The sequence below is a fragment of the Drosophila busckii genome, chromosome 2R, assembly GCF_011750605.1.
Source record: "Drosophila busckii strain San Diego stock center, stock number 13000-0081.31 chromosome 2R, ASM1175060v1, whole genome shotgun sequence".
Lineage (NCBI taxonomy): Eukaryota > Metazoa > Arthropoda > Insecta > Diptera > Drosophilidae > Drosophila > Drosophila busckii.
Genome location: NC_046605.1, coordinates 7,939,567 through 7,952,557, shown reverse-complemented (window position 1 = coordinate 7,952,557; position 12,991 = coordinate 7,939,567). Strand labels below are relative to the sequence as shown.

Sequence of the window (12,991 nt, the reverse complement as noted above, 5' to 3'; positions counted from 1 at the left end):
TTTGATTATTCGCTTGACAAGTACAAAAAATAATTTATAAATTAAAATAAAAAATATCATACGCTATCTAAATTTAAGTCACATTTTTATATAAAATAGCTAATTGTTCTTTAATTTAATTTTCATACGTTATGCATATCTTCATAAATTATACAACAAAACATTCACTATATAATTTGAACATTTATTTTCACAGAAAATAATATTTTGTGCTGCATTCAATTATCGTTTTTGGAAATACAGCTAAAATAAATTATTACACGTAAAATGCATTTAAAATAAATTAATTGTAAATGTGTAGCAAACTTTTGGCATTGCGCAACTCAATTAATATTCTCATTTATTTTTTTAAATTGAACTAATGATCTTGTTTATGAACTCAACTTCTGACTGGTAGACTATTTTGTTGCATGTTGCAGCAACACATGGCGTCGAGCTTTTAGAGACATTAAATCGTCAATAAATGACACAATGTTCAACTGACAGCAGCAGCAAACGGGGCGTGGCTGATAAATAGACAGCACAGGTTGCAGGTGCCGCACACCCACACACACACATATAGCTAAGAGAATCCTATTACGGATGTAGGTTACCCAGCACAAAAAAAAACACAGCAAAAAGCCAAACAAAACAAACTCAGTAAACTTGTAGACAAAACGGGCATCAGTCGCAACGCGTTTTCATATTTTATGCTGCACACCCACACACACATGCACACAAACTCATGCATACAATATTTTATATAGATAGCGCCCAGCTATATATATTTTATGATATTGAAGCTTACCTGCAACAACAGCCGTTCATCGGCCCAAATGGCAGCCTGTTTCCAATCGATTTTCGATTCAAATGGCAACACCCAAGCATTGGACAATAGCACGGGAATGCAGCCAGCCTGCAAAGCTTCAAGAAATCTACAACAAAAAAAAATATAAAAAACAATTACAAAAAAATAAAATAGGTTTATACATATAAAGGCGCAATGAAAAGGCCATAAGCTGTAAAATGAAAACGCTTTTTTATGTGTTTATTTATTTTTTTTCGTGCTTACCTGAACGAGCCCAAGCGACGTCCGCGTGGCACCAAACAAAACGTGGAATTTTGCAACAGCGTCTCATAGTCGTATCTGAAGTGAGATGAAGCAAACAATGCAAAATGTATAAAAGGTAACAAGTAAGTGAAGGAGAGAACGCAGCGAGTGTAAACGACATGGATGTAAATTAGTAAGAGCCATGGCATTGCATAATGGCATTCTGCAGCAATTAATTGAACACTGGCGCGCTTGTCGTTCCGAGATCGATGTGGCAGCTTAAATGAAGCATAACTGTATGCAATTGAACGGTGAACTTTGAACCGTGAATGTGACTGCTTTAACTTATGTCTGCTTTGCTTATAGAAATCAGCGCAGCTTTAAAGCAAGCGCATGACTAAATTAATTGCAATTAAATGCCTCATGCCAGAGTGATTGCGTTTAATGCTAATCGGTTAATGGCCAGCAGCAAATGGCCATAAGACTCACACCTAAAGTCAAAGCCTAGTCACACACACACATACACGCAATGTAATTCAATTCGAGCGCACCACAATACCACAAATCTGTGCTGTGCTGGCTGCTGCTGCTGATGCCAGCTTTAATGCCAAATCAAAGCGGTCAAAGCTGCATATTAAGCATACGCCATGTAACACAAACATTTGTATAGCTTGCGGCGAGTATGTAGTCCCCACACTCACCCGCACCCTCACTCTGCATTAGCGCTTACAAGTGAAGTTGCGCGTAAAATTACATGTAGTTAGGCATGTTGCCACGCCTCCCTGCTGGCCCCTACTAGCCCCCCAAATGGGTCAGCAATTTTCTGTGCCCGACTATGGGCTGCGAGCGCTTTTAAAGCAAATTCAGCAGAAAATTTATTAGAAAACTGCAGGCACAGCGTTTTTGTATTGCATTGACAACGGCAAACAATTTCAAAAGTCAAAGCGAGCGACAGAGACAGAGCGAGAGCAAGAGTGAAAGAGAGGCAGCGCCTCTGTGTGTTGTCCTGCGCAGAGCTTATGAATAATCTTGAGTAAACAACATAAATTGCATGTTGACTGCTATTTGAAAGTTTTCTTGTTTCTGTTGTTTTCTTTTTTTTTTCTGTTTTTTTGGCTGAAAAATTACAGTGCCAAATGCATAGGCAAACGCCAGTGGCCAAAAGTCATTTGTAAGCAACAGACACAGGCAAACAAAAACAAGCCCAAGCTGCATCAACTAGGGAGTAAGCGAAGCGAGCATACGCTGGCAAATGAATTTATTAAAAACAGCCAAGGCTGCCGACTTAAGCATAATAGAAACGTGAGTTGCAATGAAGATTTCTAGCAAGCAAAACAAAGGGATTTTACACGGAATTTTCAGCAAAGTTATTACAGCTGCATGTTGGAGATGTGCAAGCTAACTAAAGCTAGATAACGAAGTGTTATCGATAGTGCAGGCAGGTAAACTAGAAACTGATTGGAGATGAGCAAGCTAACTACTCTAACGATAACGAAGTGTTATCGATGGTGCAGGCAGGTAAACAAGAAACTGGTCACACTGAAATACAAATTATACAAGAGCGCATCAATAATAGAACAATTTAATATAAATATAAATTGCATGCTTTAAAAATTAAAGCTTATGATATGCACAATCTAAATAAAAAAAATCTAAGCATAAAGTTATGTTTAAAATAAATAAAATTCTACAACGCAGTTCCTAGTAGCTCTAAGCTTTAGTACAGCTTAGATTCTAAGCCATTATTTTTCATGTTGCAACTAGCAACTGACGCTGTTTGCTATTAAACTATATTTCACTCGCCTTGCATTTGGGATAACGAATCATTTGCGGAAATTGCTTGCATTCGTTTCGTTAGCTAGCAAAATAGTTCAGCTAAATAAACTAACATTTTTAGCTGCACTTTGACTTAACTGCTATGCGTAGGTGGGCGTGACTAGCGCGCAGCAGAGAGAAGAAACCGAGTAAAAAATACAACACAGTTTTTAACGATTGACCTCACGCGCTAATTAGTGAGTGGATATGCGGCTCGCAGGGTTCAATGCACTGCAGTGGAGCAAACAATACGCAGGCTACTCCTGTTGCCAGCCAACATGGCATGTTGTTGTTGTTATTGCTCTTTGTACTAGTTAGTGTAGTTGAAACGTGCACACGACTTTCATTAAATAATTTCTCGGCTTTAGCTTTAGTGCAAGTTGAAGTTAGAGTTTAAGTTTTAGCTGTGCAAATAGTTTAGTTGCTTTCGTTGTAGTTGCAACGTGCTGTGTGCAACATGCGAAACTTTAGCTATTTACACACAGTTTGTTGCGTCTAAAGTTCGCTGGCCATTTACTTAACGCGCTCCACCAACATGGCGCTCCACTTCATTAGACACACAGGCTGCCACTTCATATAGAATAACACTAGTTAACACTTTGTAAAACGCATAAATTAGTTATAGACTTCTTAGCTGACAGCTAAGGCAATAAATTTGTACACCTGTTGCCAACACACAGTGTAATTAATCTACTCACACACACACACACACACAGAAAACTTCATGTCAATTGCTGCTGTACTTTGCTTTATGGTCAACTAAATTAACATAGCAACATCAACAACTGTAAGTTGGCACAGCAGCAGTTGTTACTCTCTAAGCTTCTGCTTAGCTTAGTTTTGTTCTGGCATCTGCACAGCGGGCACATAATTTAAGTGGGTTTCCAGCTGTCAAAGGTTGCTTTACCAAACTGTCAGCTCAGGTATGATAATTTTTCTCAGCAGCCACTGTCGCTTTGTTATTTTGCTTTTCCGTTTTTGTTTTGTTTTGTTTTGTTTGGTCAACTGTAGCTAAGCTTATTGACTAACTGGCAAACTGACGTTGTGATTTTCCCAAAGTCCTTTTGCCTTTGACAGCTGAGCCGTTAGCTGAACTGCATGCAAAAGAAAAGCAAACAAAAAAAAAAAACAAAAAAAAAAGCTAAGATCATAACAGCATGACTGGCAGGCAGCTGTGGCTCTCTATATGAAATGCTTGCTAGCAGCCCGGAGAGAAATTCGACATTTAGGCTAAACCTTGTTAGCAATCAAATTTTAAAAATTACTTTTCGAATTCAAATATACGCTAAGAGCATCCGCATATGCACAATGTACTCTCCAGTTACATCGCCAAGGTTTTAGGTTGACTGCCTTTGATAGGTTTTGAGTTCGAGTTCTCTTTGTTGTTATCGCTGTTTTAGTCGTTGCGTCGAGTATCACATTTTGCTTTGTCATTGCGCGTGTCTTTGTGCCTGCCTCCGTGTGTGCGTGCCCGACAGGCAAATTGCTTGTCGAGCAACGCATATTGCGTATACGTAACGTTTGCCGCACCATTTGTTAATTGCAATGTGAGTCTCGCGTAGTTCGTATTACACAGCCTTGGGTCGATTGCTTGTCAGCAACAGCGCCAGCAGCAGCAGCAGCAGCAGCAAACGCAAAATTAATTAAAACTCCCAAAAGAATAAGAACAAATAAGCAGCTCAACGCAACTTAATTCAAGCCAAGTGCAGCTCAAAACTCAACTGGCACACACACAACCCAAAAAAAAAGGAGAACTTGCTACGAAATTGCGATGAATTTCAATGAAAATTGCGTTCTATTTTATTTGTTGCTGCTTCTGCTTTTTACTATTTTTTTAATAGCATTTGAAATAAAGACAATTTGGTTGCCAGCAGACAAACAAAAAAGCCAAACACAAGAAGTGCAGTCAATGCAAAAGCGAGAGCGAACGCTGTGGCAAAAAGCAGCTGCAAAAGTTGCCATTGTCATGGCATTTAATATGGCGCATTAGTTACAAGTGGCAAGCGCGTTGAGCCAGCTTTAAGGCAACCAAAAACTGGCAACAGACCGCGCCAGTCTTCGCTCTCTTTCTCTCTCTCTCTCTCTCTGTCGGTGTCGCCAGCTTGTGTTAATGGCTCATAATGAATACAGCAGACCGCAGTAAGACATTTTGGCTGGCTTTTCTTTTTATAGGCAGTCAGCAGCACTTAAGCTTCAACTAAAGACATTCAAAATTCGTTGTACCCATTGCGTATGCGCAATTTTAATTTGAATTTATGCCAGGCTGTTTTTTAATTGCCAGACTTGCGAGCAAAGTTTGCAGCAAACATAAGAAGAAGAAAATTGGCTACACATACAAAAGTTTTGCACAAAATTCGTAGCTCAGAAAAATCTACGAAAAAAATGGCGACACAAAAGGCACTTAAAGAAATTGCCAATGGTCCGGCAGCCACTACCTGCTCTGCCAAGTGTTTGCTGTATGTGTCGCCTTTAAAGTGATTTATGTACAAATCTGAGATTAAAACGAGCCACAGCCTTGCACATTGGCCCGCCTGCTTCATAATATTAATAATAGCGTAGAGCTGAAATTTATAACGCTGCAAATAGGCATTATGAAAAATGCATAAACTATTGTCAAACATTTATTGTGCAGCGCCAAAAAAATAGGTGCAAAAATTTACATTTCAACAAATTGAAATTGTGTGTGCATTTATTAAAAATGCGCATAAATCAAGCTAGCAATTAAAAAAAAGTGCTTTAGACTAATTTATTTATGTAATTATTTAGTTAAATGGGCGCAGCGGCAAAAGTTTACAAAAGTAATAATAATTTAAACTTAAAATACAGCTTCTACTTTAATTAGAGCTAACTAAAAAGTTAACTTTTCATATATTAAATGTTTTGCAGCTGCTGCTGCAAGCCAAGTCCTTGAACTTTGTGACCCTCAAGGCAGCCCGCTGTTAGCCGAGCAATAAAGAAAAGCATTCCCCAAAGGGTATTGAAATATGCGAAATTAAAAACTTGGAAAGTTGTTCAGCCAAATTAAAGGTCTGCCTACCCACAAAATAAAAAAGAGAAAGAACGAACCAAACGAATTTGGTAAAAAAGTGAAATGCAAAAGTTGCTGCTGCTGCTGCTGCTGCCAGGGCTGACCTTGTAGACAGGCTGTGCGTGTCTGTTCACAGAATCTTACGTGCTGCAACGTGTGGCACGGCCTGGCCTGCTTGTCATGCCAACGTGTTGGCCAATGTGTTGACGTGTTGTATATGTAATGGCTGCGGCCACATTTTGCCATTTTATGTCGCGTCTTCTGTCAAATTGTGTGCGAAAAAATAAGTATAATAAGTGAAGAAGCAATAAGCAGAGCTGAAAGCAGCAAACTCAACTTTTGTCAAGGACAGACAGCAAGTGCGCTGTCTCTCTCTGTCTCTCTTCTTCTAACACTCGTGCAATGTCTGTTAGCATGTCTCATTATTTTTTACACTTTCTTGCAACTTGTGCAGTTAACCAAAATTTCAAACACTTTTGAGTTACTCAAGACGCTTTCAAATTTTGTGTGTGTGGCAACCGACTAAACGCCGCTGGCGTCTGCCACATCCGTTGTCGTCGCTTCACTGTCATCATCATCAACATGCACATTAATGGCAACAGTCGAGGCTAAGCCGCAGCAAACAAAACCAAAACAGCCATCAACTTTATCGATGGACGCCTAAAAGCATATTACAGTTTTCCGCTGGCCAAGAGCAAAGTGCAGCTAAATTGCTTTTGTTGTTGGCCTTTGATGCTGACCATGTGTTGCGTTGCCTGGCCTAGCTGTCACCATAGGCTCTCATTATGGCAACAATAGCAACTGCGAATGCGTCGCGACAGTATAACAAAATTTTCATTAAAAGCAGCACAAGGTTTTCCGCATGCAGTTGCTAAAGTTATTTCACTTTTTTTTGCGCGCAGCTCCTTTTTGTACTTTTTGATTTTTTATTATTTTTTTTTCTCTGTGGTAGCAGCAAAACTTTTTAATGGATTTTCGGGTAATATATATGTATGTATATAAAAACAAAACTTGGCTGACAAACTATGCCAAGAGCAGCGAACTTGGCATACACTGCCAGCAATTGGAGCTGCACAGCTCTATTCAAGCCACAGCTGATTTAAGCTTGTTTATCGATAACGATACATCATAAGCTAAGAGCAGTGTTGACAAAGCTAGCTTTTTTTAAGCTTTTATTCGCCAATAAATAAATAATTTCTGTATTTATACAATTTTAATCAAAAAATACTATACCATACTATTTTAAGTATATTAAATAATAAAGTAAATAAAATTGAGTATTTTAAAGCTTCTTCAGCAATTCACTTTGCTTACTAATTCTCGATAGCAGCTTCACCCACAAGCATACACTTAATCCTTTTACTCAAAACTTGAGCTCATTTATTTTTTATCCTATTTCCACAATTTAACTTTCTCTTCAAAGTCCAAATAAACAAAATGCTTAAAAGCCACATCTTAAGCCTTTTATGCAACAAGCACTTGAGTTAACAATTTGCACAACTAACGAAATTAATTTAATATTTACAAATTTTCATTTTCATTACAATTCCATTTGCCCTGCTACCACTTTAGTTAGTTATGCCCAAATAACCCTCGTTGCTCATAATACATTCATGATAACTGCTTTGAAAGTGTATAAATAGATTATGAGCTGAATGCTGACGCTTCGCTGCTTTTGGCCAGTTTTTGATTTAAGCAGGACTTGCTGCGGGTGCAGCACGTTGATTGCTAAAAGTAGAAACAAAAAACTTGCAGGAGCAACGAAGAAAAAAGTGGCATATCTAAAGTTTTTTGCATTTTGGGTCATTGTCATATTGAATAGATTTTGTTATTCGGACTCATCCGCAGCTGCACAGCAACAACAACAACAACAACAACAACAACAACAATGAGTTGAGCTAACTATGCTGAATTTTGCATATTAATGTGCAGTGAAGCTCATCAAAAACCAGTAGCAGTGTCTCTAGGGCAGCTAACGCTATAAGAACATTATAAAATATGCAAAAAATCTTTGCAGTCAGCTAAGGCATTATGCAATTTAAGCCCGACATATATAAATATGCGCCATATCTGACAGGTGCATTAACGAAGTTTCAGACAGACATGAACCATGGTGCCACACCCTCGCAGACAAGTGGGCGGCATAAAATGGAGAGCAGCTAAAAAATGATGTGAGTAGGAAAGCAATTTGCTTGATTATGTAGAACAGTTGACGCACAGAGTTTGGAGTTTGGGGCAGACGACACCCAGGAAGCCGCCCAGACGAGTTCGACTTGACGTGGCTTGACTTGTGCTGGGTGGATGGGAAACGCTTGGGAATGAACTGTAAGTAGATAATAGCTCTTGCTGTTAGTGGGTGGCTTGGTCCACATAAATCGCTGACGCTTGACGCTAAAGCAGATTTGTCGCATAAGTCATGTCAAATTACAGACAGCAGCAGGAGCACCACCACTCGCTTTGAGGGAAATTGTACTTTATGAAGAATTACATTCAATTAAAGGTGAAAGGTAAATGTTGCGCTGACACCTTGCAGTCTTTGCTGCTTCTAAAGTTAACAATAAATTGAAATATTCAAAACGGTAATCTGCTTTGTACGCCAACAGCTCAATCAACAGCAAAAATCAGTTGACTGGGAAAGCAAACTGATTTCTTAGCGCGTCAATAATTCAATTGTATAATGGCTTAAATGCATTTTGTTGCCCCTTAGCAGTTTACAGTAAAGCAGCTTGCATTTAATTTCATTTATAATATTTCTTGAGCGTTTAAGTGTGCTTAAGTTTTTGTTTATCATTTGCAAACAATTATGTTTAAGGTTCGATAACTTTAACTTTAGTAAATGTTTTTTTTTCTTTCAGTTTACTTTACGCTGCAGCTTTCAACTTTATAAACTTAATAAGCAACACAGCTGAATATACTAGGATGACAGCTGTTGGCAAGCTTTATAGCTAGAAAAGTCGCACAAGGTGGCAACACTCAACAGTTGAATTTGAAAAGCAAGACGTGCTTAAATAATTCGATGAGCTCATATTCATTATAATTTTCAAAGTTTAGCTGGCAAACTGTTAATGTTAAGCCATTGTTTCATTTCCGCAAATAAATTTTACTTTACACCTTCATCAATTGTCAAAATGTATGTTTATATTTTAAATATGCTTGTCATTTGCATTGTGTCAAGCAGCTAATAGACATTCAATTCAATTTACTTGGATCTGGGTCTGATCGCTTTCAACTTGATTGAAAATTTTGCCCATTTAGTGCAGCCCTTAAAAATGGCGCTGTCTGTATTTCTGTCTGATATCTGATGATGCTGAAAAGGCAAACGATTTGGCATTCGCATAATGCGTTGGCCCAAGTGTCGTGCCATTTAAATGAGCTTGTCAAGTTGGATTTTTGAACATTAATCACATGACCCAACAAACAAACGAAGCGACAGATAGCGACAGACTCACTTTTGCAGCTAGTGTGTGACACTGTGGTTAATGGCGTTTGATGGTGGTGGGCGTGGCAGGCGGCTATTAGCACGCGCAGCACCGAAAACAAATTACTTTCAGAACCTTAATGACAGCCAAAACAATTTTTCGGGCTTTTATTTTAGGTTATTCAAATAACGCACGCTTACCTGTCATATTCGCGATTATCCTCATCGCAGCGATTGTCCTGCAGCTCACGCCAGCTCTTGCCATGCCGGCAGGTAGTAACCATAACCATGTCGCGACCATTGTGCAAATGGAAGAGCGAGTTGCGCGTTTCCGAACCGATGCCGTGCACGTAGCTGCAATGAACAAAAGCAAACAACAAATTCAAGTTAAACTTTAACAAAAACGTGTAGAGTGTTCGCCCAAAGTGCGGCGGATAAAAACAAAACAAAAATTGAGATTAAACTTATCGATGGGCCACATAAACACAATGCTTGCTTGGGTCAGATTAAGCTGGCAGATTGTGGAACGCATAAACAGGCGGTGTCAAAATCAATTGCAATAAAGCAGCAGCAGCAGCATACAAAAGGAAATGGGAATGGGAAAGGGAAAATGCTGCTTCAGCTGTGAAGAAGAAGCAGCAGCAGCAGCAGCAGCAGCAGCACTGGAGTTAAGCTGAAATCTGCGCGGCTTTGAGCCGCAAGCAAAGCAATTGAAACAAAAGATACTTACAACAATGGACGCACACGCACACACACACACACATAGACAGAGAGCTCGAACATTTGCAGTAAACGTTTCTCGTAGTCTATTTATAGGGGCCAAAACAAAAATGACAGCAGCAATAGCAACAGCAGTCGAGCAGAAAAGAAACTGAAATCCTAAAGCAATGCCAGGCAGGCGTCTTCAAAATGCCAACATGCTTCATAGCTACAGCTCTAGCTATACCTAAATATATGTATGTGTAAGTGTATATGTATATTTGCTATCTGTGTGAACAATTTCCTTCTGCTTGGCTTGCATTTGAGCAAATTTCATACACAATGAAGTACGCGCCAGAACGCAGAAGAGGAGCCAACGTACCACAGATTGGGGCAACGCTGATTTCCGTTTGTCGCTGCCGACTGTTGACTGCTGACCAGCATCACAAGCATAACAAAACACACACACACACACACGAACACACAATCACACACAGAGACAGTAAGTTCACTTTAGTTTGGCAAAACTGTTTCCTTTGCTTTCCTTTCCTTTCGCCTTGTTCCTCTCGTGCTTTAACAGCGCCAAAAGGCCATAAGTTATTTGATTTAATCAGCGTGTCATTGCCGGCGGCTTTTGCGGTTAGCCATGGATTTCACATATGAAACAAATGTGGTTTGCTTAAACGAATATTAAGAGCAACAAAACAAAAGCATTATTGAGAGAGCTTTTGCCTTCACATTGTGGCATTCACATTTTTGCACATTTCTGAGGTTAGCCAAAGTATGAAACATAATAATATTGTGTGCGCTGCTATGCTCTGTGCTGTGTACATATAGGAACAAAGATTTTATGGTTAAACTAGCCACAGGCTTATGGAATTTCGTTAGTTTAAATGGCAGCTATTTGAAAATTTTACGCTTGTTAGCTTTGAGAAGTTGAGTTGAAATTGTTTAGTGTTAATTAACTTGAATGTGGAATACAATTAAAAGTTTGTATGCAAAGTGTGGAATGCACAATAAGCTTGTTAATAAGTTGAGTTAATTTTCCTTTTTAATTTTAAGCAGCATTAGCTAAGAAACATTTGTAAATTCGTATACTAATCAATATAAATGGCATACATTTAATTGTATACATTTATTTTGTATCAAATACAAATCTTTGCTCGTTTATCTGAATTAATTTCATAAACTTCGTTTAAATGCAATGCTGCAATAAAAACGCCGCTAATATGGCACATAAATTGGCAAATTTTATTGTCAACTCATTTGCATAAATAAACTGATTGAATGCCCATAAAATAACAGCTCATCAACATAATCATTCTCCAATGGGCATGGCATAGGCGGCGCCTATCTGAGCCACAAAATTTAATGGCATAACATTTTATTAGACATCTGGGATTTGCTGTAGTGTAAATTAATTTTCAGCTAGACCACCAGCAAGGCAGATGAGCCAGTTACACACACACACACAAACGATTTGATGAAGTGCATGAGGGCCAAGAGAGCGCAGGAGTGAGCGCTCTCCCATTAATATAAATTAAACACATAGGCTGACAGGACAAGGACTTGCAGACACAATGCCAACGGTGGGCTATATAAAAAATGCTTTTAATGTCAACAAGATATCCGCATTGTTGGGCTGCATAAACGTTATTTATGGTACGCCGCTTCACTGACCGTCCTCCCACTTAAATGGGTCAATTAAGCATTGATTGGGCCACCGCTGCCTAGAACAGCAATTGAAATAAAAAACTAAAAGCCAGAACTGTCCTCAACTAGTTTTTGCCTGTCCACGCTATTGTTCACATACACACACACACACACACAGACTTACACAGCAAGTGCAATAACCAGTCGTACAATGAACCAACGTTTCGGTGAACATACTTTGGAGCATAGTGGGCACCCACACTGACCACTAATCCAAACATAATCTAAAATAATTGAGTATTGCCCAGCAAGGATTCTCAGTGCGCAGCGCCAAGCGTTGCGAGCGCCATTTTTTTTTTTACATTTTCCAATTGTGCACTCTAAATAATTTATGCGCGCATTAAATGCGATTTTCATTCCTATATAAGCTGTACATATAAATATATGTGAGTGTGTGTGTGTGGGTGCCCAAAACTATATTGCGAGGGCTGCTGCAACAGAAGTCTTATACATGTGGCAACTCTAGAGCCAGCTGATCGTGCTAGGATGACACGCAGCGTATTTTTAGCTAAAAACAAGCTGACAGCACTGATGGCAGCACTGAGCCTGCTGATCGTGCTAGGATGACACGCAGTGTATTTTTAGCTAAAAACAAGTTGGCAGCCCTAAATGAGTGAACATTTAAGGCGAAGCGTATTATTGCGAATTAAATATTGCAGATTGTTAAACATAAACAATAAACAGTTTAATAAATGAAGCTACAATGCAAGCTTCATATAAATAATATAATATATTTTAGATTTAAACACAAACAATAATGAGAGTCTTATCAGTACAACTTAAAAATGTTAGTTTCAATTTTTGCTGCAGCTAACCTCGTTTTTATATTTATTCTGTGTCTGCCACGCCTCGGGTGCCGTCTTTTTTATTGCAATAGTATAGTATACTTAGATGCCGGATACGCTTAGGGGCTGTTGCTGGCTTTCAGCCTGGGCTTTGGTTCGGCAAGTCTGTTAACGCCGCGCAATGTCCAATAGGCGGCCATTAGCCTCAAGTTATGCAGCAAGCAGTGCAGCAGCAACAACAACGTGGCAACAACTCGGTGTCAGCTTATCTATGCAACTTCAAAGCTTTTGTGACGGCGACAACATGACAGCGCATGGACATAAAGCTGAAACGTGGCGTATGCGCAATATCTTTGCCTTCATATCTTTATTGTATGTGTATGTGTGTGTGTGCGGCACATAAAGCAAAAATTGTGTCGTCAACGCTCGCACAATGCAACAGCAGTGCTCCAGGCATTAAATCAGTGTACAACAACAATAAGACGAAGCATATAAAAAAATAA

The 12,991-nt window shown here is 39.1% G+C and overlaps 1 protein-coding gene across 1 annotated transcript in view; it reads right to left on the bottom strand.

The window, feature by feature from the left end:
• LOC108596981 (exostosin-1) overlaps positions 1-12,991 on the bottom strand; it is a 54,075-nt gene that overhangs the window by 20,887 nt on the left and 20,197 nt on the right. The window contains exons 2-4 of the mRNA XM_017983237.1: positions 9,493-9,645; positions 1,052-1,126; positions 788-914 (exon numbers count right to left, since the gene is read on the bottom strand). Coding sequence (XP_017838726.1) covers positions 788-914; positions 1,052-1,126; positions 9,493-9,645 — 355 coding nt within the window. The remainder of the gene's footprint in view (positions 1-787; positions 915-1,051; positions 1,127-9,492; positions 9,646-12,991) is intronic.